Source organism: Maniola jurtina, chromosome 5, assembly GCF_905333055.1.
Source record: "Maniola jurtina chromosome 5, ilManJurt1.1, whole genome shotgun sequence".
Classification (NCBI taxonomy): Eukaryota; Metazoa; Arthropoda; class Insecta; order Lepidoptera; family Nymphalidae; genus Maniola; species Maniola jurtina.
This window is the reverse complement of record NC_060033.1, coordinates 3,683,279-3,707,993: the sequence shown is the minus strand read 5'-3', so window position 1 is coordinate 3,707,993 and position 24,715 is coordinate 3,683,279. Positions and strand designations below refer to the sequence as shown.

Below are 24,715 nucleotides of genomic sequence, written 5' to 3'. Positions count from 1 at the left end.
TTCAATCGTACGAGTATAGCACCGCACTTTAAGGGGAAACCGCCTTTATTATTATTCCCTAATGACACTCAATTTAAACTAATTTAGCATAAAATACATAAGTAAAGCTTTTTATGCATGAGTAATATTTTATTTTTATTTTTTCTCCAACGGGGCGTAATGCTCTTGTTTTGAGTGCGTTTAACTTTTTATAAAAAGTTTTTATTTATTTATTTTTCTAGCCTTTGCTTTTAGATTTTACGTGAAATTCAGGTCAAACTGTGTTGGGATCTAGTGGACTGATGTATGAGGATAGCGTTGAGTGATCACTCTAATACAGTTATAATTAACTTGTTTAACGTGTTTTTAATAATGTAATTAACTAATTAGGGTCATGTCAGTGGCTTCCTAATAAGAAGTTTATTTATTAATTACTTTATAGTCTGTTATATACGTAGGTATATATAATTTGCTCCTTTCATATCAGAATCAATTTACTCGCTTTAGATGATAAAATAATCCTGTAGGGCGATTGTGTCTGAAAATATTACTTTTGATTCTTCAACCCGGGAGTTAGGTTTTTTAGGATTCCGTACCTCAAAAGGAAAAAAGAAACTCTTATATGACCTTTGTTGTCTCTCTGTCTGTCCGTCTGAATGTCGTGTCTGTCAAAAAAACCTATAGGTTGATCTAGAATCATGAAAAGCAGGTAGGTAGGTCTAATAGCACAAGTAAAGCAAAAAATCCGAAAACTGAAAATTTATGGTTACATCACAAAAAAAAAATTTCACGAAAAAAATAATTAAATAAATCACATAGATGGCGCAGTCCATCATTAAATTGCGGTGTTATAAAAATGATAAGTTCAGTGGCACCTCTAACTTTTCAGAAATACAGTGGACAGCCGGTAATCCGGCCCCTGTCTAATCCGGCACCCCCTGTAATCCGACATGTCTATTATTATTGAATTTATTAAATTTGACATACATAGTAAAGTATGATTTGTACTTCAGAGTATGTATAACATATAGAATCTTATCATTGCATCTGTAATTTGTCAGATTACAAGGTACTCTTTTGTAAAAATTTCCGGACTATAGGGGGTCAGGCAGTACTCTATAATCCGACAAATTTGATAGTTCGACAATGTCCTGCAAAACATTTGTCGGATTACCGCGGGTCCACTGTATATATCTTGCACGATGGTACGAAACCCTTCGTCTGCGATTGCGACTCGCACTTGACTGGCATTTTTATAAGTTCTTCAATTTAAATATCATAGGCTCCGTTATTCAGAAGTCTCATTGTCTACAGAGCCCCCATTGCTGAGTCCGAATGTCACATCGGATCGGATGTCGTACATCGGCGGAGATCACATCAGGGCGAACTGCACTTCGCCGCCTTCGCTGCCAGCTGCTAATATCACGTGGTACGTCAATGAACAAATGGTGAGTTCCCTAATGATATAGTTTCGTTTTTTAGTGGATTAATCAATTATCTCTAAATTTCTATAAACCCAGAATCCAGGAGCCGAAACATTACCAAAGCCAAAAAGATCCAGTTAGTCATAGTCATAGGACATGTGCTAGATCGCCCATAAGATGGGCAGACCAAACGGGGGCTGTGAGGGTCACACAATGAAGGCACTATGACAGAGGAATGGAGACGCCCAATTAGGCGTGCCACAACACTATTGTTTAGTGCTATAGCACTGAACAAGGCGTGCGCGGCGGCCGGCTGCGCACGCCTTGTTCAGTAGCTATTAAACATTTGATTATATTAAACATTTTTAAAAAACCATCTAAAAGTGTTATCAGTACAGTTCAATTCAAAGTACAGTGCAACACATCATTATACACTATAGTGACGACCACGATCGCTCTGCCAAGAGTGTCATAATAGAGAAAAGAGAGATTGCTATAGATTCTGCGATGAATATGTCTTACCCGCTGGCATCTTGCTGATTCTTTTGGCTCATATCGGTAAAACCACTGGTCACTGAGACAATCAGTGCAACAACGCTTATACGTTATTTTACATCGGCAAAGCGAACTGTTTCGACTAGGGTGAGCAGTGCGTTCATGCATGCACGCCCTGCACGCTTATAATAAGCAGCAAAGCTACCTAATTAAATTGAGTTAGTTCACATTGTCTTTGTTACAGGTACCAAGTTTCACTGCTAACCACGTTCTAAACTTCAGCAACGGGTACGCCTCTAGTTTATCGACGTTAGAGTTGGAGGCCGCCGTCCTCTCCCCTGTACCCACCCTTATGATAAGGTGACTCCTAACTTATTTAACACACATGTTAATACTAAAATCAATGTGTTTTATTACTAAAACTTTGGGCGTGGTGATTTAAGCTGACGTTAAATTCGTGGATTGTATAGGATAAACATGTTCAGCTTAAGCTTAAGGCACCTGTTTGACCGCCTCGGACGAAGAAACGTCTAGCTATTGATGATTTTCTCGTTCACTGTTAAGTAACGTTAAGTGTCTGCTTGAGGCACTTGATTGACCGCCTCGAACGAGGCAGCGACGAGCTTGACAATTTAACCGCTCAAGAATCATATAGTTTACCAATATTCCGTGTTATTTAAACAGATAAATATATTAATAGTTGATCGCTGACTGTGCACACAATCGGGGAGAAATCTTTCTCTACTAATTTGTTACAGCGACAAGAGCTATCAAAAACAAAACTCGCTCAGCAGCGGCGGCAGCTCTCTTGGCGGTCAAAAAACTCGCGGAACTTTACACAGAGATAAAGTAAATAATGTATGGTCTCGGCATCTATTCGAGCGACCGGCGAAAGTAATCACCCGTCGTATTCTCATATTCGCTCACAGTCGCTGGACTATGAGCGAATATGAGTGTCCAGCGACTGTGAGCGAATATGAGTGTACAAAACTATTCCAACTCGTCCTCGTTGCTCGCCTACTCGTTTCTCGTTGCTCGCCTACTTGTTTCTCGTTGCTCGCCAATTTGTTTCTTATTTTTAGCTCAACTCGATTACCGCTAATCGTGAGCGATGGGACAATTGCCTAAGCCTCGCCTAATGTTTTGGTCCCGGAAATCAGCGAATTCAAATTGGATTTAAAAAACTTAAATCCACAGGGATGAAGCTACGGGTATCATCTAATTGGTACGGAAATAGCTTGCATCCTGCAGACGGACATAGTCTACTTTTTATCCCGGAAAATCAAAGAAATCAAAATTTTTGAAACCTTAATCAAAGTTACGGGGCATCACCCAGTATTATATAAAAGAAAAGTCCTGACTCAATGACTAAATCAATGCAACTTTTAGCCCAAACCTTTGGACCTAGAAAACTAAAATTTTACATAGAGGTTCCCTTTATAATATAAATAAGGAATAAAGCTGGATTTTTTGAAATTCCCACGAGATAAGGAACAAAGAGGATTTATATTTTGGCTAATTGAAGCCAGGTGCGGTCAGTAGCGAAAAAATAAACCTATAGGTTGGAAACTATCTACAATATTTTTTTGTTAGTAGTAGGCAACAAGGAAAGCTCTCTAAAAATTATACAAACAGCATTACCTACCTTACATTATGTAAGGTATGCTTAAGTAGGTAAAAGAAGTCCTAATTTTATTCCCGAAGTTTGGGTAGTATTTTTTCTTTTGAACTAGAACCTTTTTAGGTAACATAATAAGGCTATACTTTACCTATATTTTCTGAAGGCATTGAGATTCAACTCCAGTTACACGTTACCGGGGAGCTATAAAAAATAATGTCACGTATATATTATTGCTTTAGGTACTTTCACTGACTTTCACATAACCCTTAGGACTACTTTGATTTGGAAATATGTTTAATGTCCTTTTTATACGAAAGCTAGGTCCGAGAGTTTTGGTTTGTCTAAAATGTTTCAAAAAAAATATTGAGAATACACTAAAAATAAAATGAAATAATTATATTAAGTTTTAACTTATTATCTATGTATATTGTATAATTTTAATGATTGGATAAGATAAGAAGCTTATTACGGAATGAAACGAAAATATTAATAATTTGACATTGATTTTTTTCCATTTTCTTTGAAATTACTTATTAGAAATTTAAATTAAATGACTTGATAAAAAGATATACAATAAATATCTTTACGCGATCCTATTTTAATTTTAAAAACAATTTTACTATTTTGTGAGACTGATATGCAGAAACAAGTTCTACAAATAAACCCTAGCCTACAACTTACCTATTTAATTTTGCAATTCTTGTCCATGAAGGTTTTTAACTATAAACAGTTTAAAAATTATAAGATAACACTTTGTTACAGATGCGAAGCGTCTATTTTCGACGTTTGGAAAGCGACGAGCCACACAATAGTTCTGCGCGAGCGCAGCGCTAACCCGGCCTCCGCACTAGGCAGGAGTTTCACGGGTAAAACACCACACTAATATAACAGCGTAAATAGATACAGTGAGGCAACACCCTTGCTGTATTAGGCGAGCAATGTCCTACCAAAGAAAAGAAAGGCCCATAAAATGTCATGAAGTCGAAGACATGCGGCCGATGGGCTTTTAGTTTCAACGTAAAGTTGCCTTCAAACTACGGACATCACACTAATATTATAAAGGAGAAAGTTTGTATGTGTGTGAGTGTCTGTGTGTGTGTGTGTGTGTGTGTGTGTGTGTGTGTGTGTGTGTGTGTGTGTGTGTGTGTGTGTGTGTGTGTGTGTTTGTTACTCCTTCACGCAAAAACTACTGGACGGATTGGGCTGAAATTTAGAATGGAGATAGATTATACCCTGGATTAGCACATAGGCAACTTTTTATCCCGGAAAATCAAAGAGTTCCCACGGGAATTTTAAAAAACCTACATCCACGCGAACGAAGTCGCGGGCATCAGCTAGTATAATATAATATATAAATATCGCTCACCCTACGTTGTTAATATAATATAATAATATATAATATTATATTACATCTAAGTGTGAACAGTGACATTTCAAAGTAGGGTGAGCGATATTTATATATTATATTTTCCGCAGTTTGAAGGCAACTTAATCATGTGAATCGTTACATCAAAAATGTGTCAAAGTAATTCGCAAAGCATAACATCTCAAGTACAATCGTTACAATAACGCTTTTCTCGGAGATTTTTCATTGAAAAAGCGTTTTAAGCGCCACAGAGAAATATAAAGTGCATTACCTACCTACTATCCCAAAAAGATCTAGTAACTTTTACAATAGCACAGACGAGGGTCGGAAATATAAGCGCTTTTCTTTTAAAAGTCAAGCAGCGTGAAAATTGCTTGACCTCGAAACATTACAGAGCCGTATTTTACAGAAAGGTCAAGAGTTATCGGTTATGGAGAAAAATATGGCGTAAAATGTTACGAGAATTTAAAGTATCACAGTTTGTTGATAAAATTCAGTAGTTTTGGATTCCCTAACTGTCCCTGATTCACTACATAGTTGGTCGGATGGACAGATGTACAGAAGAACAGACGGACTGACAGGCGGACTACAAAAAGGATTCCCTTTTTACCTTTTTGGTACAGAACCCTAAAAATGAACAGCATGTAAGCAGTGACGTATATGTATAGAGGTCATTGCATGTAGGGCATGTCGAAAACATCGAAAAACAAAAGTTATCTACCTTAGCAGTTATGGGCGGTAATATTATTGAGTTACACAGATTGTGCTCGACATACGTATATACTATTGTATATACGTATATAATATTTTGTAGTTTTGTTCATAGTTACGTAAATCTTATATTTTTTAATTTTCTCTTAAAATATAAACAGTAAATATATGTAAGTGGATTGAAAATTTCTACTGCTGTGGACAAATTTTCGTACAGAACGCGACGGACCGTGATATTTCGATACATAGTGCTCAATATATTTTGTAAGGGTGCAATACCTAGACGCGTGCCATGAATGCTTTCTATAATAACGCTACGAGCTATGTGAGCATCTAAGGGAATAGAGAGTGTACCTAGCTGTATTTGCGCGCACGTGTGCACTTTAATATTTCCCGATGGCTAATGTCCAAAGAGTATAATAATATACAGGGAACTGTAGAAATTGGCAGCCGTGGCTAAAATTTTGTCGGGAGGACATTTTGGCCTTCCTAATACGTGACAGGTCGAGATGGCAATCGGGGTATGAGGCGGGGGGACGTCCCGCACACCCGTACGTCACCCACGCTATCCCGCACCGGGTAAGCGTGGGTGCTGTGTGGGTGTACGGAGCGTACCCACCCCGATTGCCATCTCGACTTGTAGTACGTATAAAACACAAAAATGTTTCTACTTATGTCCACTATAGACTTTGAAACTATCCAACCGATGTGCCCCAAACCGGTTTCATTAGAAAGGCAATAATGTGAATAGGTTTAAGATCACTAAAACGTAACGTTAGCGTAGCAAACGCCGGATATCCGCAAGTTTATTATTTTTTGTTTCAGGTGGTGCTACAGAAACCTGCATACCAACCATCTTAGTCCTCCTTTTACAATTTGTCTTGCAATTCTTGATAGAAAGCTACACAGAGACCTCGATAAGATAGCTGTCTTGCCAGTAGCCACAGTGTAGTATAAAGAATTATTATAATCTGTGACGTAATGATAAAATGTAGTAAGCCAGGGTTTTATAAAAGTTGTTTTAGTAATATTAAGGACAATACTTTTTCAAGTTATAATCTATGTCGTTTTAATTTTATTGAAAATAATAACGTTAAACTAATGTTAATTTGTACAAATATTTAATAGTATTTCTAAGAAATAAAATGTTGAATTATTTAGCATATAATAGATACATACAACGGGTGGCCCAGTTGGGATAACTACCACATGTATTAGGGTTGACGCATATAGACTGAGTGGAGTGGAGTCTTTTTGATAATAACTTAAAATTTTATGATTAGCGTGGCGCGCATGGCATGCCTGAGCTTTTCACGCATCGCCGCCGCTCTTTAAGCTATAAGCATTATAGTTTGAGTTGTTATCAAAAAAGACGCCACGTCTCGGCTCTATAAGTGTCCGTTGCGCTTTAGTGTAACTTTTCAAGTTAATTAACGTAACGTGTGAGTAAAAATAATCTGTCAATTACTATGAATGCGTGCGTTGACATCTCAATACGAATCACTTAGCTCCGGAATTAAGTTTTTTAACTTAAAAAGTTACATTACGGTCGGTACGGATCTCTGAACTCAGAATTCCAGAAGATCGAGTTTAAATTTACGATGCTAACCAGGCATCTCTAAAAATAAATTATACTTTTAAAATGTTATGATTTGCAGTTAGGTCATTGCAGGATAGACGTAACTTACTTCCAAAAAGGAGGAGTTTCTCAATTCGGCCAGTTTTGTGCTTAGCTGGAATATTCTTCTAAAATTTGTTTAAAATAATAATTTTTGGATAAGCCTTTGTTTTTTTTATATCTTTACTAGAATGTGGCATAAGCACAAAAAATATTTGGCCTAGTACGATTTTTTATTGTGTGGGTCTATTTTACTTTCCAAAATTGTAAGACTCCTTGAACGAACGAAAAATCTTGGATAATGTACTTATACTTGCTAACGTGAATTAAATATGTTAAAATGATACTAATTCAGTTGTATCTACACAAACACAATCTATAAACTAAACTGACATGTGTAATAAGAAGGGTTATTTCTTTCATAAGATAAAGAAATAGCATAACTTAAAGAAAGCTAAAAGAGTTGGTGCGAACTGAATAACAACCAGAATCATTCAAAAAACTGAGCATATTTTGTTATTTTTCAGCAATCAGATAAATGAGCTTGATTTAGCAATGCTATTAATTAGCTTTATAATTAACAATTATTATTAATATAGACTGATTATTATATTAATTTAATGTAAATAATAGGTAATTGTAACTATTCGAATGTAAATAAGTTATTATTACCGATCGTATTAAGAATTGAATAAAGTTATTCCTATTAATATTAATGAAAATTAACTTGGTAAGTATTTCTGTTAAATGGAAACTATGTAGCTAATATTATGAAAGCTTCAACTTTTATTTGAAGCTTTCATTTGAAGCTTTCATTGAAGCGGCTTGAATGTTTGAAAATAGGATTTTAAAACGCAAACTCACGTAAAGCAATCACTGTACACTAAAATCAAAGTTGAAACCTATCTCATTCTTGAATCTCTTAACCATCGATGTGTACCTACTTAACCATCTTACACTTTGTTTAATACTCTACGTCTCATTAAACAGACTTGTTGTGAAACTGCAAAAGATATTTTTAGCTCTAAAAATGAAAAGGCTTACGTCACTATAAGCCCTTTAACCCCCTTTAGAAGCGTCAAGAGTTAACCCCTGTTTAGTACCGAGATTCTCAAGTCTAGAAACAGGTCAAGTGACGTTGCTTTACATTTCATTTTACGGGCCTAGGTATTGTAAAACTTTAGGAAAATGTACTTGGTATTAGTTAATTTTAAATAGTACGTAATTTATAATCTTTTCTATTACAATTTATTTAAAGTGCAAATAAATCCCAACAAAATGGTATAGTTTTTTAGTCTGATGTGGAACATCTTCCTCATCGCCATCATAATATCAGCCTGCGAGGTCTACTGTTGAAAATAAACTTGCCCTAGTTAGTACCACCATACCTTGTCCTCAGCCTTAATCATCCAGCTGCCTCCCACTACCCTCTTTATATCGTCATCGACCCATCGATCATGCCTGAGGGCGCCCCACACTGCACTTCTTTCAGTCTCCACTCTAGAAGTGGAGAGTGCATGTGGAAAGCCAACGTTGGATGTCAAACGCCGAATACTTCCGTCAGAGCTTGTAAGTTTAGTATGTGCTTACCGTTTTTCTTCTTATTGCTTCGTTTTCTCAATATTGAGAATACTATTACCACTACCTGCAATCTACATATTAAGAGGGTGAGCCTCTTATTATTTATCCGGTCATCCAGTCATTCATCATCAGTCATTGGTTGCTTTGGCGTCCAGTATGTCCAGCATGTTTTATTTGTAGAAAAACTTCTTAAGGCTCTCATCTAAGAAATGAAATGTAAACGCGGCAATTGCTTGATCAAGTAAAAATTACGGCGGTAACTCTTCACTTGTTTTAAAATTAGCTATAATTTAGTGTAGGTATCGGTTTTTCAAAAAAGCCTTAAAATTCCAATATTTGTGATTTGAAGGAAACAAAAGGGTTTATTGTATATATTATGATTATGCGTAAGTTTGTTTGCCTAGTTATGCATTAAACTCGTAATGATTTTAGAATGTAATAAATAACAATGATTAGTTATTAAATGACATTGTAAAAATAAACGATGTACTAAAGTATGATTCTTTTTTTCTAAAAAAACCCATTTTTATAATGTAGGTAACGGGTACATACGAGTACCACAATAATATTTTGATGATTTTGGTTTGTAGATATTTCGATTCAGTTGCAAGGGTCGTGGTCACGCGTTATCTACATTATTACATTAAACCACGAAATAAGCATTTTTGCCTACCTAAGTAATTGTACCTCATGATGATATACCACAAATCCTCAAGCAAGACTTTTAAAATATCAACTTTCTAAAACGCATAGAATTGGAACATAATAAATTGATTTGTACGTATAAGATCTGATGCCCGTGACTTCATATGCGTCGATTTCGATTATTAAAAGTCCCGTGGGAACTCTTTGATTTTCCGGGATGAAAAGTAGCTTATGCCACTCTCCAGATCTTGCAACTATTTCCATTATCCATGCAAAAACACGATGCACGCTGCAGCGTGATTAAAGGACAAATCAACAAATAAACACACTTTCAAAAACACACCAATTTTAATAATATAGGTAGCGATTAAGTAAATAAATATTATATTAGTCTACCTTCAAATATCTGTTACCTTAGGCTAGGCACAGATCTAGCGCAATTCTGTGCATGGAATACCACTACAATGTGACTTATAGAAATGTTCGGGGAACGGCATATTATCTGGGCGGAAAAACTCCGGAAAAAAAAGAAAAATATCGCGCTTGCTTTTCATTAGGATGGACACTGTTGGGATTTATGTCATAAGTGTCTACTGACTGTACAGTAATCCCCAAACTAATCTTGACAGGTGTAAAAAAATGCTTTTTATATGCTTTTTACGCAGATGCCATTTTGACTGCAGTGTTTTTAGACCCTGTCAATTTAGATTAATTTAGAGATTTTGTACAACTGAATAGGCTTCAGTACCCAGCGGATTATGTATCAAAGTAAAATTTCCATTTCACGTGAAATAGTGCGTAAACAACAATTAATTTTATGCGCTGTCAGATACAGTCTATAACGCTACAGTGCCACTGAAAATAAAATGCCAACAAAATTCACAATTTTAACGACGATAATATTACCTACTGATATTATGTTGGAATTTTTTATAGTTTCATCCAGTCCGTCTGTCTGTCGGTCTGTGTATCACAGCCATTTTAAAAATGATTAAGAACTGTAGGGTTTAAACTAAATAGGTACTTACTGTAATAGGAGTTTGTTACCGCTGCATAGTGGTGTATATTGGATATTATTAAAAATTCAGGTAACTTCAAAGAAGAAAGCATGACTCGAAAAAAGTTTTGCTTGAGCAATATTCGACTGACAGCACTTGAGGGATTCAAAATCATTCTGAGGTTTCTTACGCAATTTTTTAGAAAAAATTAACGTTTGAGAAAAGTGCTGCCATTGTTTTGAAGCTACTAGTAGATACAGAAACCTAGACTTGGGTGTAATAGAATTATCTATAGGTAGGTAATTATTACAAATGTACTACTGACAGCATTCTGCGGCTTACGAGTATCATACTTCATGGGAAGCCCAAAAAATCCGCTACCAAATTAAATTACGTGTTTAATCCCTCATAATCTTGGGATTGGTGTCATAATCCGACGGATTATGTATGAAAATTGTAAAGCTTCCACTTAGCCTAAAACAGTGGGTAAACAATCATAAATTTTGGGCACCGCCAGATACGCTATCTCGCTGTAACGCAAGAGCGTGAGTGTACTGAAACCAGGGACTACAAATTCTGTGCACTCGGGAATTTACGCCGGGGGACATTTACAGAGGAATATAAAGCTACGAAATTTAATAACATTTATCAAGCGACACACTTTTAATTTATGCTAGCTGACTCGCCCTAGCTTCACATGGTTGTCATCATCATCATCATCAGCCTGTGGACGTCCACTGTTGGACATAGGTCTTCTCTATAGAGCGCCACCACACCCGGTCCTCAGCCATCCTCATCCAGCCACTTCGCGCTAACCGCTTTATATCGTCGTTGGTCCATCGTGCTGGAGGGCGTCCCAGAATACGCTTGCTTAAACGCGGTCTCCAATCAAGGACTTTCCGGCTCCAACGGCCACATGGTTGTACTTATTAATTATTATTGATCGTGAGTGATTTCCATTATAAGCATAGACTGTAACAGCTATACCTACTCACGATTAATGATTTTAAGCTCATTTCGTGGTTTAATTTTAGTCGTGGTCCCGTCGTAACCACGACTCATGTAACTGAGTCGAAATATCGGCAGTTAAAATACTTTTATCGTGGTATGTACCCGTTATCTATACCTAATAAATAAAATTGAAGTGCCTGTCTGTTTAAACGGGCTAATCTTCGGAATGGCTGAACCTATTTTGACGGGACTTTCACAGACAAGTAGAGGATTAACCAAGGAGTAATATAGCTACTTTTTGAACCGACTTTAAAAAATGGAGGAATTGTGTTTTTCTATCTATGTACACTGATATCTCCGAGATACGTACGAGAACTGATTTGCGTATTTTTTTGTTTATCGATAGAGAAACTTTGCGACATTGTACCTTAAAAATTTGGATTCCAACTCCTCAATCCGGATGCTGCAAGGGATCTGACCAATCCACGCGGGCGAAACTACGGGCATCATCTAGTCTACAATATAAAAAGGCAGCCTCACATATTTAGACTGACGTGATGCCTAGCGTTTACATTAATATGTCGTGTTCTGACGCATCAGGATATTTAGAATCAATACTAACGCAGCTCTAGAAAAGGTCAAACGTTTAAAATGTTCTTTTATGATTCATCCGACTCTGACGCGTCATAACACAGCACTGAGGCGCGCACATAATCTGACGTGTCGTGATGGCGCCGTTTCCGCACCCCCCGCAACCCGCCGCTCTGACGCGAATTGGGATCGGTTCTGACGCGACACATCAGAAGCCATCACGACACGTCATAACACATCAATGTAAACGTTTCCATACAAAATGTATGATACCGATTCAGTTCTGATGCGTCACGACACGACACGTCAGTCAAATATAAATCCGCCTTAAGGCTATCCTTGTCAACGATCCCCCGTCGATTTCCTACGTATGATATTATTGTTCTTATCTCTATCTGCCCTGGTTCGTGCATTCTCGGTTCCTAGATCGGTACATTTGTGATAACCAAATTTCAAATTGCTGTGATTGGCTGAATGTACCATGTTCTTGCTGCGACAGTGAGTTTTAGCCACTAGCGGAACAATGTTAGCCGGTCAGAAATGATTGCAATTAGTCAACCTGTTTGACGTCCGTGTTCTGTTTTCGATTACAAAAAAGAAAAATTGTTGTTGCAATCATCAATTTTAGCAAATAGTCTGCAAAATTTCATGGACTTTGGTTGCTTAATATTCAAATGAAATGGGAACTACGATTGTATGGAGTAAGTGACGGAGAGAGCTCTGTTAAGCTTTTGGTTCCTTGTCTAGTCCTATATCAAAATTGTGAAATGCTAACATTTCCATTTGACACGAAGTAGTGGGCAAACAACAATAAATTTTGGGTGCCGGCGGATACGCTATCTTGCTACAGTAACGCAGCAACGTGTCAGAGTTACACAAAACAATACTACAAATCCTGCTCACTTTGATATGGAGCTTCATATAGGTTTGCAGGGTTTACTATTATTTTAATACTGTAAGGACGTAAGAAATGTCTAGGTAAGCTTGTCTTTATATTCAGCTGACGATAGTGACACGAATAACAATAAATTAACAACAATAAAAAGACCTACGCTTTTTTGAACTCTTTTTGTAAAAAAGGTAGGTAGCAAAGTTACCGAAAGTTTAATCATGCAAAAGTCCTGACTCACTCACTCACCGATCCGTCAAGCCTAGCCAAACAAACCCTTGGATCTAGAAACCTTAAATTTTGAGCAGAGGTTTTCTTTTTTAAATTATCATAAGGCGTTGGGCTTTTCGAAATTCCCACGGGAACAAAACCGCGGGCAGTTGGTCACTAGTATGTAATAAATGATTCATTTAATAAATTAATTATATTGATTACGCAAAAAAGTCGTAAGGTAGGTCGCGAGCGAAGCACATTTTACGAGCCGAGTTAAAAGCCCCGATTATACTTGTTTTACTCACGTAAGTAGCTTACGTAATTTTTTTTTTAAATAAAAATAACGAACAAACGAGCAGGCGGATCACCTTGTGTTAAGTGATTACCGCCGCCCATGCAGAACAGTAGGTACCAGAGGAACTGCTAATGCGTTGCCGGTGCATTACAACAACACAATTTACAACAAAACTAATATACCTAAATGTACTTACAGCATTTTGAGTCTGCTATGGAAAGGTTATAAGGTGTAAATATTGTGTCGTACGAGTAAGTTAATCACGTAAGCTGCTTACGTGACTAATACTTACAGGTGTAATCGCGGCCTAATATGAAAGAAAAATATTGACCTGCAATTATTGCTCGCGTGAGCTATGAATAATTCATAACATGGAACGTTCTGATTTGAACCGTATATTTCAAATGGAATTTTTAACACAAAATATTTTCTTTGAAAAATTGATAACATATAAGGTGTGGACTAATTAGGGTAAACCTCTCTGATTTTTTGCAATGTGGGTATACTTACTACCTAGCACAAGCTTGATTCGCTATAATCCACCAAAACAGACGAATTCCGAAAAATTATGTACCCAGAATTAGTTTGTAAGATGTTGTATTTTGAAGAATAAATAAAAAGGCATAATATTTACATACCTATTATTATGAAAGTGTAATAGAAATGTTTCTTTCTCGGGTTCAATAAAAAGTAGCTAAGATCACTTTCATAGTACTTATCTATCCCGCTAAAGTCCAATCAAAATCAGTTTTGAAGATTAATCCAAACAAACAGACAAAATATAACAAAAATGTGTTTTCATAAATAAGCATAGAGCTTCATAAAAAGCAGTTATTTATGCACAGACTGACCTCTATTTCATACAATATTAGTATGAATTTCAATTCGCAAGCTTTGAAGCTACCCAGGAAATTTACATAGAGACTGAACATCAATGATAAATGGCTTACATTTATGCCACTGGAGTCATGAAGTGGTTGAGAGAGGTTTGACGTGTGCACAAGTTTATAACCTACCTATTAAATGTTAGTTCAAACTTGTTTTAAGGCGCATGAGACGGGTCTGCTCGCGAAATTCAAATTTAATTTGGTTTTTCGCAATTTATAAATTAATACGACAAAGTAGGCTTATGGCATTCTAATTCCGACAGTGGCAGTATTGTTTTCATAGGATTACATAAAAATCTTTACTTGAAAGTGTTCAGTTTAAGAAATTAGTCAAAATAATGAGTTTGACATGAGTTACTCAGAAATTAGTCGATACTATAGATAATTTCTTAAACTGGACCCTTTCAAGTAAAGATTTTTATATAAACCAGTGAGGATGATACTGCCATTGTCGCAATTAAAATAGCATAATTGTCGTATTAGTTTACAAATTGCGAAAAACCAAATTAAATTTGATTTTCGCGGGCAGATCCGTCTCATGCACCTTAACCAAACGTCTGTCCAAATAACTAAACAAAAAATGTGCCAGAGATAGTTACAGTTTGAAAGGATGGATGTAGTTTTTAAAGAACTGGCAATTAAAGCAAAGTTTGCTCGTGATAAGATTTATTAAAGAGAAGAATTCAGAAAAGTTCAACCCTATTGAGCAAGCCAACAAACAATTGATGAGTTATTATCACTCGGTGGCAGGCTCAGCTCAGTTCACCCGCCGAGTTGAATACAAAAGGAAAATATTCACCTGCTATTATTGCTCACGTGAGTTATGAATAATTCATAACGCGGAGCGCTGTGATTTGTACCGAGTTTTGTTTCTTTTGCCCCAAAAAGTGGTCGTATTTTTAATTTAACGTCCGGTTCGGACGGCGACATTGATGAATGGTTATGGAAACAAAAAGGTTTATGTCATGTGGGTACTTTGAACCGGGGTAGTGAAGTGCTTGAGAGAGGGTTGACGTATCCACAAGTTCATAAAGCAGGAAATGGGACCTTGCTTTTGTTTCGAAGCTTTATAGAGAAGAGTGGTTATTTGTTGGATAAATAGTGAATTAGATGCTTAATGTTATTTTGTCTGTTGAACTTATTGCTTTAAACATTAACAGCCTTAGTTTTTAACCCCCGACCCAAAAAGAGGGGTGCTATAAGATTTATGTGTGTACCTATCTGTGTATCTGTCTGTGGCATCGTAGCTCCTAAACGACTGAACCGATTTTAATTTAGTTTTTTTTTTTGTTTGAAAGGTGGCTTGATCGAGAGGTTTTTGTGTCAGGGGATTTTTTTAAAATTTTGAGTTATTTGACTAATTTTCGTTTAGCGGTTGTTTACATTGTTATAAGTACAGTTATTATCAAATGAGATTCTCGTAGTAGGGCAAGATATTATTATAAAACAAAAAATTAAAAGATATTTTAAGCCAACTAAAAATATAGTATACTATGTTATACAAGTGTTGATTGCCTACTTTGAAGTTCTCAACGTATTGATAGTAAATTTTGTTGGTGAACTCTTTCAAAGGGTTTAAGCTACCAAATTACTTGAGCATTATATTACAAACTAGCTGATGCCCGCAGCTTCGCCCGCGTGGATTTAGGGTCTGAAATCCCGTGGGAAAGTTGTCACAAAGTTCCTCTATCGATTAAAAAAAAAATTACGCAAATCTGTTACAGTTCAGAAATCTCGGAGATTTCGGTGTATATAGGAAGAAAAACACAACTCCCTTTTTGAAAGTCGGTTAAAAAAGTAGCCTATTTTACTCCCTGATCAATCCTCTACTTGTCTGTGAAAACCCCGTCAAAATCGGTCCAGCCGTTCCGAAGATTAGCCTTTTCAAACAGACAGACAGACAGACAGACAGACAGACAGACAGACAGACAAAAATTTTAAAAACGTGTGATTCAGTGTTGGTATCGTTCAAATAACCATTTGAGCTTAATATGAGGTAGTTATTTCGAAATTAGAGACAGACACTCCAATTTTATTTATTAGTATAGATAATTTTATTTATTATATTACAAATAGCTTGGTTGACGAACTAAGTACTTACTAACAATTCCCTTAAATTTCAAAGTTACCAGCGGTACTGAAATATTCTATTTGAGGTCACTATTCTGTAGGCCTTTTAATTATTTTGCACAGCCAACATGCTTTAATAGAAAATACAGGTCTATATTTTAATTTACAGAGGATATTTTTCTGAACCAAATAAAAAGGTATTTTAAAAATATATCTCATTGAAAAATAAAGCAATGTTTGAATAAATATGTGAAAAAATTAAGTATTTTATTTAAAAAAATATGATTATGTTTTTTTAAAAAATATGATTATATTATTTATTTTAAAAAGTATGATAAAATGATCGAAATTACATGGTTTTGTTTAGTATACCTACCTATAGAAAATTCGACCCTTAGGTACATAATTATTTTGTAGAATAAATTATTTTAATCTTTTTAACTTAAATTGTACATCGCATCCTCCGCTTGTATTTTGTACCACCAGTCAAAATTCAAACTTACGCAAGCTAATTAGTTTTTGTGACTAGCTATTAAGAAGTTACTGCTTAGCTTGTAACTATCCGGTTAAACGCTAAGAACTAAAAGTTAGTTTCGAGAAGCAATCATGAAATTCTGAGACTAAATACCTACCTATTTGACATTGAAAGTTTCTATAGAGTAAAATCTATAATGTACACCTATAGAAATTAGAATCACACAATAAAGTTCATTATATTGCACTATTCAAAGTCTCTAGGTTCTGATGAATTTTGAAAGAGACAAGTCTAAATCAAAAATTTATAACACCCCCGACAAGTGAAGGTTACTACAGTAATTAGAAAAGAGCTGATAACTTTTGTTTTATACGCTTGATTTTCTTTGATTATAGCTAAGAACACTTTCGATCAAGCCACCTTTCAAACAAAAAAACTAAATTAAAATCGGTTCATTAGTTTAGGAGTTACGATGCCACAGACAGATACACAGATACACACGTCAAACTTATAACACCCCTCTTTTTGGGTCGGGGGTTAAAAAATCTAGCATTTTCCCAGCCGAGTTGAATTCGGCAGCTAACCTCTTTCTCGAAATTGGACCTGCCTAGCTGCACCGTGTGCACCTAGGACCGTGTTTTCTAGGTAGGTATACACTTCTACAATTTCGAGTGCAGAGCTCTCGACGATTACTGGGCGGATCGAAAGTCGGTATATGAACATTGGACATGATATTCGTCTTCCTTGTGTACATCAGACCCGTCTTTTTGAGAAACTATTGACTCTGCTAAAGTCATTGAAAATTCTAACATTGGGTACGTAAAAACGGAAAGCTTGTAAGCAAAAAATACAAGAAAAATAAAACATATTTGTGTAACAAAACCTTAACGATGAAAGTTACGTACTTGTAGTTAATAGTTAAAAACAAAACTTCTCAAATTAGCCAGCTGAATCAGAAACACTTGAAAATACGAACACAAGTTTGCATTGTAACGAACTATCTCGGGGGAAACTTCACAACAGGAAGTTTACTTTAATTACTTAGCCAGTCACTTTGTCGGAAATAATAGCGAAATAATACGAGTATTCCTCTGAAAATACTTTTTATTTAGCTACTAGGTGATGCCTGCGACTTCGTCCGCGTGGATTAAAGTTATGCAAAAATCCCGTGGGAACGCTTTGATTTTCCGGGATAAAAGTATAAGTATAAGTAAGCCTATATTCATCCCCGGGATACAAGTTTTTTTTTTTATTAATTATCAAATATTAAATGTTTTACAATCTGCTTTCAACACAACAAAAAATACCACTAAGATTTACTATTGTTGCGCATCATTCCAAGTTCATTCGTTCAAGTTAACTCTAAACCTACCGAATTTCATCAAAATCGGTTGAAGTCTCAAAGTATTAAACTTTTAAACTTCAAGGCAGGGGTTGCTACGACACTAAATGTTTGGTAATGCATGAGGTGATTTCTAATAGTATTCCGAAGAAAATATAAAAAAATAGACTTTACTTTATTATCTTATATCTTTATTACATGTTATCTCCCAAAGCCACCATGATCCAAATTTCATAGTTACTAATCGTTCCTCCCTGTGTGTTGGGGAGAATACGCAGATAAACTTTCAGCTTTTATAAAATAACGAAAGTCTGACAATCGCTGGCTCTTCATGAATAATAATTATTTATTATAGTCTAATTACCGAATTTATATTACTAGTCCAGTTCTAGTACTTAGATTTTATTACAGTAAAGTAATTAGGTATCCAGTAACGTAAAACGCACTAGAAACTATAAAAGCTTTCACTATATACCAAACTATCTCAGGTGAACTTTAACAACAGGAAGTTTATTTTAATTACCCACTCATTCGCAAACAGCAACTTTGTTGAAACAATAGTAAGTAAACTAACACTGAAACATAAACTTTATAATTGCTTCGACCTTGCATCAATACATAGGGCGTGAAAACATAATTATAATACAAAGTTCAAATTTCATAATTAATAAATAATTTTATCCTTGCTCCAATTAGAGTTCTTACGAGATGACGCCTACGACTTCGCGAACAAGTGTAAATTAAAAATGTATAACACCCCCGACAAGTGAAGGTTACATACAGTAAGTAGAAAAGAGCTGATAACTTTCAAACGGCTGAACCGATTTTCTTGGATTATAGCTAAGAACACTCTCGATCAAGCCACCTTTCAAACAAAAAAAACTAAATTAAAATCGGTTCATTCGTTTAGGAGCTACGATGCCACAGACAGATACACACGTCAAACTTATAACACCCCTCTTTTTGGATCGGGGGTTAAAAATCCGTGGGAACTCTTTGATCTTCCGAGATTAACAAAACTTATATATATTATATACTATACATGTATATCTCCGGGATGCAAGCTATCTCTGTACCAAATAGGTGATGCTCGTAAATTTGTCATCATTTATTTAGTTTTTTTTTAATCTTACAGGAGCTATTTGATTTTAAAGGACAACAATTAGCCTTCCATCCATCCCTGGGATATAAGGTAACTGTACCCGTCAAAATCAGTTAAGCAGCTGAACCGTGATAAGCTAGCAGACAGATGGACAGAGAGACACACTTTCGCTTTTATTATTATCACTATTAAGTATGGATAGTATGAATGGATTATAGTGTAGAAATTTAAATTCGTTTCAGCCAGCAGCTGCAGGTTAACTTAACTAGTCAAAGGATTATAATATGCGAATGTGAATTAATTAAGTGGATCTACACTAATTCAGTGCACAAAGCGAATGCAATCACAAAATACTTAGTATATTGCTCCTGAATACACCGTTGTATCAAACGTACCATGGTTAAACATTTACTCAATCGCAGTATTAGCTGTGAAAACACATTATGGATCTCCTTTTGTAGTATAATTACCTACTTGGTCATTGTTATAATGATAAAAGGGGTAAGTATTTATACTACAAAAGCATTAAAAAATCATAATTATTTTATCAACACTGATAAAACAAGTGTAAATAAAAAACTTATAACACCCCCGACAAGTGAAGGTTACAATAACTAGAAAAGAGCTGATAACTTTCAAACGGCTGAACCGATTTTCTTGGATTATAGCTAAGAACACTCTCGAGCAAGCCACCTTTCAAACAAAAAAACTAAATTAAAATCGGTTCATTAGTTTAGGAGCTACGATGCCACAGACAGATACACAGATACACACGTCAAACTTATAACACCCCTCGTTTTGGGTCGGGCTTCTTGTAATAGAAATAAAATAATGAAGAAGGACCAAGGTTGTGTACTGAGTTCAGTCACTATACCTACCTACTGGAAACGGTAGATTACATCTTACTTGGTGCAACGTTAGAGGAGTTGCTGTTGAGTGCGCAGTAGTTTTGCGTCGCATCGTCGCCATTATGCTCAAATCTTGGTTGAAATTTATAGACCGCAATTTGACTTTGCTTAGACTTAAGCTCCAGTTAAAACGAGATAGACTTATGCCAGCGGTATAACGCTGGCTCGTTATAACAGTGTGAAGTGTCTTAAGTCTGAGCAAAGTCATAGTGCTCTCCATAGATCTCATCCTAAGTTTGAGTTGCTATCATGTCAGCTGGCGCGCCTCGGCTCCGTTGGTGTGCCTTGTGCCTTAATAGTAAATGTAGGTACCCATATTATAGGTATATGAATGCGAAAGTGTGTTTGTTTGTTAGTTAGTTTATTTGTTTAAATCACGTCGCAACAGAGTGACATAGACTTCTTTTTACTCCGGAAAATCAAAGGCTTACCACGGGATTTTTGAAAACCTAAATCCATAAAGTAATATATGCACGTCAAATCCAACTTCACCACTGTAGAGGTAAAAAGTAACAAGGTGTACACTTCTGTTGCCATAACCATTTATCAAAGTCCGCGTCCTCCCCGAAATTCAAATTTCAGATGAGAGCAGAATTTTTCGCAAAAGAACATAGTAGGTACAAATTAGAGTGCTATCTATCTCTGGTTCTGATTTATTCATACTTAACATGAGCTGTAATCACAGAACTCCAAATAACGTAATAGAAATGGTATTTGATATTAAGACTGCATGTTAACCAATTTTGAACAATTCACTTATACAAAATACTTACATTATTTGAAAGAACATAATTATCTCTAGTATCACACACTAAAATCACAACGCTGTGCGTTATGACCTATGAATTATTCATAAATCACGTGCAATATTAGTAGGTGAACATTTTCCTTTTGTGTTTAACTCGGTGAGTGAACTGAGGGAGTCTGCGACCGAGTGATAATAACTCATCAATTGTTTTCTCGCTAGCTGGAGGGTTAAATCTAATAAATCAATTATTGTCAGTTTATGAGCTACGTTTTTCTTAAAAAAAAAGAATATTGAAAGTAAATTGTGGAGATTTGAACGTTCATCACTTTTGAGTTGTTGATGTCCGTCCCCGGGATATAAGCCAACCCTGTACCAAACGTCAGAATCGTTTGAGTTTTTGATGTCCGTCCCCGGGATATAAGCTAACTCTCTACCTTTCGTCAGAATCGGTTAAACTGTTGGGCCGTGAAAAGGTAGCAGACACACAGACAGACACACTTTCGCATTTATAATATTAGTATGGAAGTATGGATGGATTCATGTGCATGTGCAGGTAAGTGAACATTTTCCTCTTGTGTTTAATTCGGTGATTGAACTGAGTGAGCCTGCAACTGAGTCATAATAACTCATCAATGCTCATCAATAATTGTTTGCTCGCTAGCTGAAGGGTTAAACCTATAATTCAATAATATTGTCGGATTTAAAAGGAACTAATTTTTTTGACGTGACAACGTCTTATAATTCGATAGAGCCGGCTGCACGCACGAAAAAACATGACTCATGCGGCGTTAACTCGCTCTGAGGCGTTCCATGTAAGGCTTGAAGTGCAAGCGAGAGCGCGGAACGAGCGACAAAGAAGCACAATCGGCCTTTGTTGTCACGTTCAACTATCGTCAGTAAACCGACTTTACAGACAACCAATTTTTTTTTCAAAGTAGAATTTATTGAAAGAAAATTATTATAGAGGTTTGAATGTTTGACCACTTCTCTGTTTCAGAATTTTCAAATTAGAATGTTAGCATATTTTCCAAAACGCCGTACAAATCTGCCGTGAATTATTCATAACTAACGTGCATCACATATTAGCAGGTGAATATATTCCTTTTGTGTTTAACTCGGTGAGTGAACTGAGTGAGCCTGCAACTGAGTGATAATAACTCATCAATTGTTTGCTCCCTAGCTGGAGGGTTAAATCTATAAATCCGTTGTCGATTTTTTAAGCTTCATACGTTCGCTTGAGGATTATCTGAGTGGAGGAATTTATTTCGATTTCGTATTTTTTTGTTTACAAAGTGAAATTGAAATCGCTGACACGTTGGTATTTGCGAGAATTAATTAACCCTAGAATACGAACGAAAATAATGAGAAGACTTTACCCTGAGAGGTGCTCAGTCCTATACCCCAGGGTAAGAAAATGGGTTATCCAAAACAGTGTTGGATTTAGGGTAAGTAGGTATACTTTGCTTAATATGAAAAGCTCCTAATTAATCGAGTCTATTTTCGTTTGGGCAATAATAAAGCAAACACAATCAACAAGGCATGGTTTTAGTAAGCTTTTCAACTAGCTGATGCCCGCGACTTTATCCGCGTGGATTTAGGTTTTCAAAAATCCCATGGGAACTCTTGAACTTAGACAACCCTCGAGCTGCTTTTTTTGAATTTACAAAATAGCCATCATATTCCATTCCATTCCATCAGCCTGTATGCGTCGTCAACTGCTAAACATAGGCTTTTCCGAGAGCGCGCCACCAAACACGGTCCTCCGCCTTCCTCATCCACCCGCTCCCCGCCACCTTCTTCAGGTCATCGGTCCAGCGGGCTGGAGGTCGTCCCACACACTGCTTACCGGTATGCAGTACTAGCTCATGGCCTGAAATCAATTACTGAGATCGAGCGCGGTTGCTTAGAAGATGCTTATTCTCTCATGACTTGAAGGTACCTTTAATATGAAAAGTGGAGAGGAAAACTGATGCCAACTACTAAGGAAGTACCTACTAAGACTTTAAACCACTCTGTATAGATAGATACTTGTATAATTGATATTATAAACCCATGTAAAGCCTATTATAATATCAAGATCCGTTTAATGCCGTAATAACATCAGAGTTACGGTAATAATCCAGCTAAGCCTACAAATGCTTAATTGTAAGCATTGCGCGAGATAAGAAATAAGATGTTAAAATTAATACTGTAAGTATAATTAATTGTAGCTAAATCATTATCATATCTCAACCCATTAGTGATCTATTACTGAGAACGGATCTCTTCTCAGAATGAGATGAGTTTATGTCATAGTCTACCACGCTGGCCAAATCCGTACACCTTTGAGAACCTTATGGCGAACTTTCAGGCATGCAGGTTTCCTCACGACGTTTTCCTTCACCGTTAAAGGAAGTGATATTTAATTAGTTAAAACACACATAACTACGAAAATTTAGAGGTGCGTGCCCGGGATCGAACCCCCGACCTCCGATTAGGAAGCGGACGTCCTAACCACTATGCTATCACAGCTTCAATACTGTATTAGTAGCTAAATCATTATCCCCATCGCAACAGTTTTGCTTACAGTGTTTATCTTTATCGTAAAGTCAAGTTAAGTAAGTATATTTAATTGTTCAAGACGCACATAACTTCGAAAAGTAAGTTCCGGCATGGAACCTCGACCTCCAGAATAGGAGACGGAGACGGCTCTTAATATTATAGTTGTAATTCTTCTCACCTTATCTCAACCCACCTGGCAGGCTGGGAGTGGGAGCCACCCTGGCAACCTGGGCGAAGTGAAGAAATGGCTAGAGTGAAGACTTCGGCGGGGAGGAGCAACGCACGCATAACAGACGGAAACGCTTAAGTGCGGAAACCAGCCCAGAAAGAAGAAAGGGTGGGAGCCACCTCTCTTATCTTCTTATATATCATATAGAATATTTGGAAATATTAAAAAGTTACCTACTAAAAGAGTATCATTGCATACCCCCAACAGTGGCCTCTTCATATACATATTATATCTACATTCTACATAATATAATTAGTGGTAGTTTCTAGTACTGGAGACCAAGATTTTCTTGGGATCACTGAACCAGCAAAATAAATAAGTAAAGAGTAAACATTACTCACTCTCTCACTCTCACAGCTCACTATCCGTTAAGGTTTTGCAAGTTGCAGGCTCTACAAATTTAAATGGCTCAGTGATAGCGGATATTTTACTTCCGAAACAAAGCTGCCACTCAAGCCTATTGCACACTTCGTGTAAATCGGCTTGTTTGAGTGCTTACACTTTACGGGCTTCGTCGATCCTATGACACCTAGTTTTCTAGTTAGTCCTAGTTCTTATAAAATCTACCCCCTATTCTCTTTAAGAGGCATCCAGGCCTGCATAGTTTTGAGTCCCGTTAACATTTTCAATGTTTAGACACAATTTTGTCTAGCCTTGGAAATTTTCAGTGTATATAATGTTAATTAGCTTAACTCTGCTTGGCAAACTAATACAGAGTTTTTCAGAGCGTTCTAAAATGAAATATATTTATACACGGGGAAAAATTTCTGGAGGTTCCTTCTGATTTTTTCCTCCCAAATGCATTTACGTTGAAGAAAAAAAGGATTTTCAGAAATGAAATGAAATTTTATTTGCTCAGTATGAGTAAGTGGTCCCGACGTCAAAATGTGATGGTGGTTTTTCTTCATTATTGTACTTTATAGCGTGCTAATATTTACAATAGGTATTCACTCATCGGAAAACTCCCAAAAATTATTGATGAAATGACGGTGAGAATTTTCAACTGAGTGAGGCCGGCGCGTGTCAGCTAGTTTTT

At 36.3% G+C, this 24,715-nt stretch overlaps 1 protein-coding gene and 2 long non-coding RNA genes across 3 annotated transcripts in view; 1 reads left to right on the top strand and 2 right to left on the bottom strand.

The window, feature by feature from the left end:
* LOC123865184 overlaps positions 1-6,861 on the top strand; it is a 130,765-nt gene extending 123,904 nt beyond the window's left edge. Inside the window, exons 5-8 of the mRNA XM_045906056.1 lie at positions 1,294-1,427; positions 2,143-2,258; positions 4,282-4,385; positions 6,422-6,861. Of these exons, the coding sequence (XP_045762012.1) occupies positions 1,294-1,427; positions 2,143-2,258; positions 4,282-4,385; positions 6,422-6,522 (455 nt within the window). The 3' untranslated portion in view covers positions 6,523-6,861. The remainder of the gene's footprint in view (positions 1-1,293; positions 1,428-2,142; positions 2,259-4,281; positions 4,386-6,421) is intronic.
* LOC123865187 lies at positions 6,516-23,786 on the bottom strand. The gene is made up of 3 exons (XR_006795933.1): positions 23,731-23,786; positions 13,029-13,033; positions 6,516-6,526 (listed from the first exon to the last, which is right to left on the bottom strand). It is a non-coding gene; the product is annotated as an uncharacterized LOC123865187 (long non-coding RNA).
* Positions 17,366-19,620, bottom strand: LOC123865188. The gene is made up of 3 exons (XR_006795934.1): positions 19,608-19,620; positions 17,569-17,572; positions 17,366-17,420 (listed from the first exon to the last, which is right to left on the bottom strand). It is a non-coding gene; the product is annotated as an uncharacterized LOC123865188 (long non-coding RNA).
* Positions 23,787-24,715: the final 929 nt, after the last annotated feature.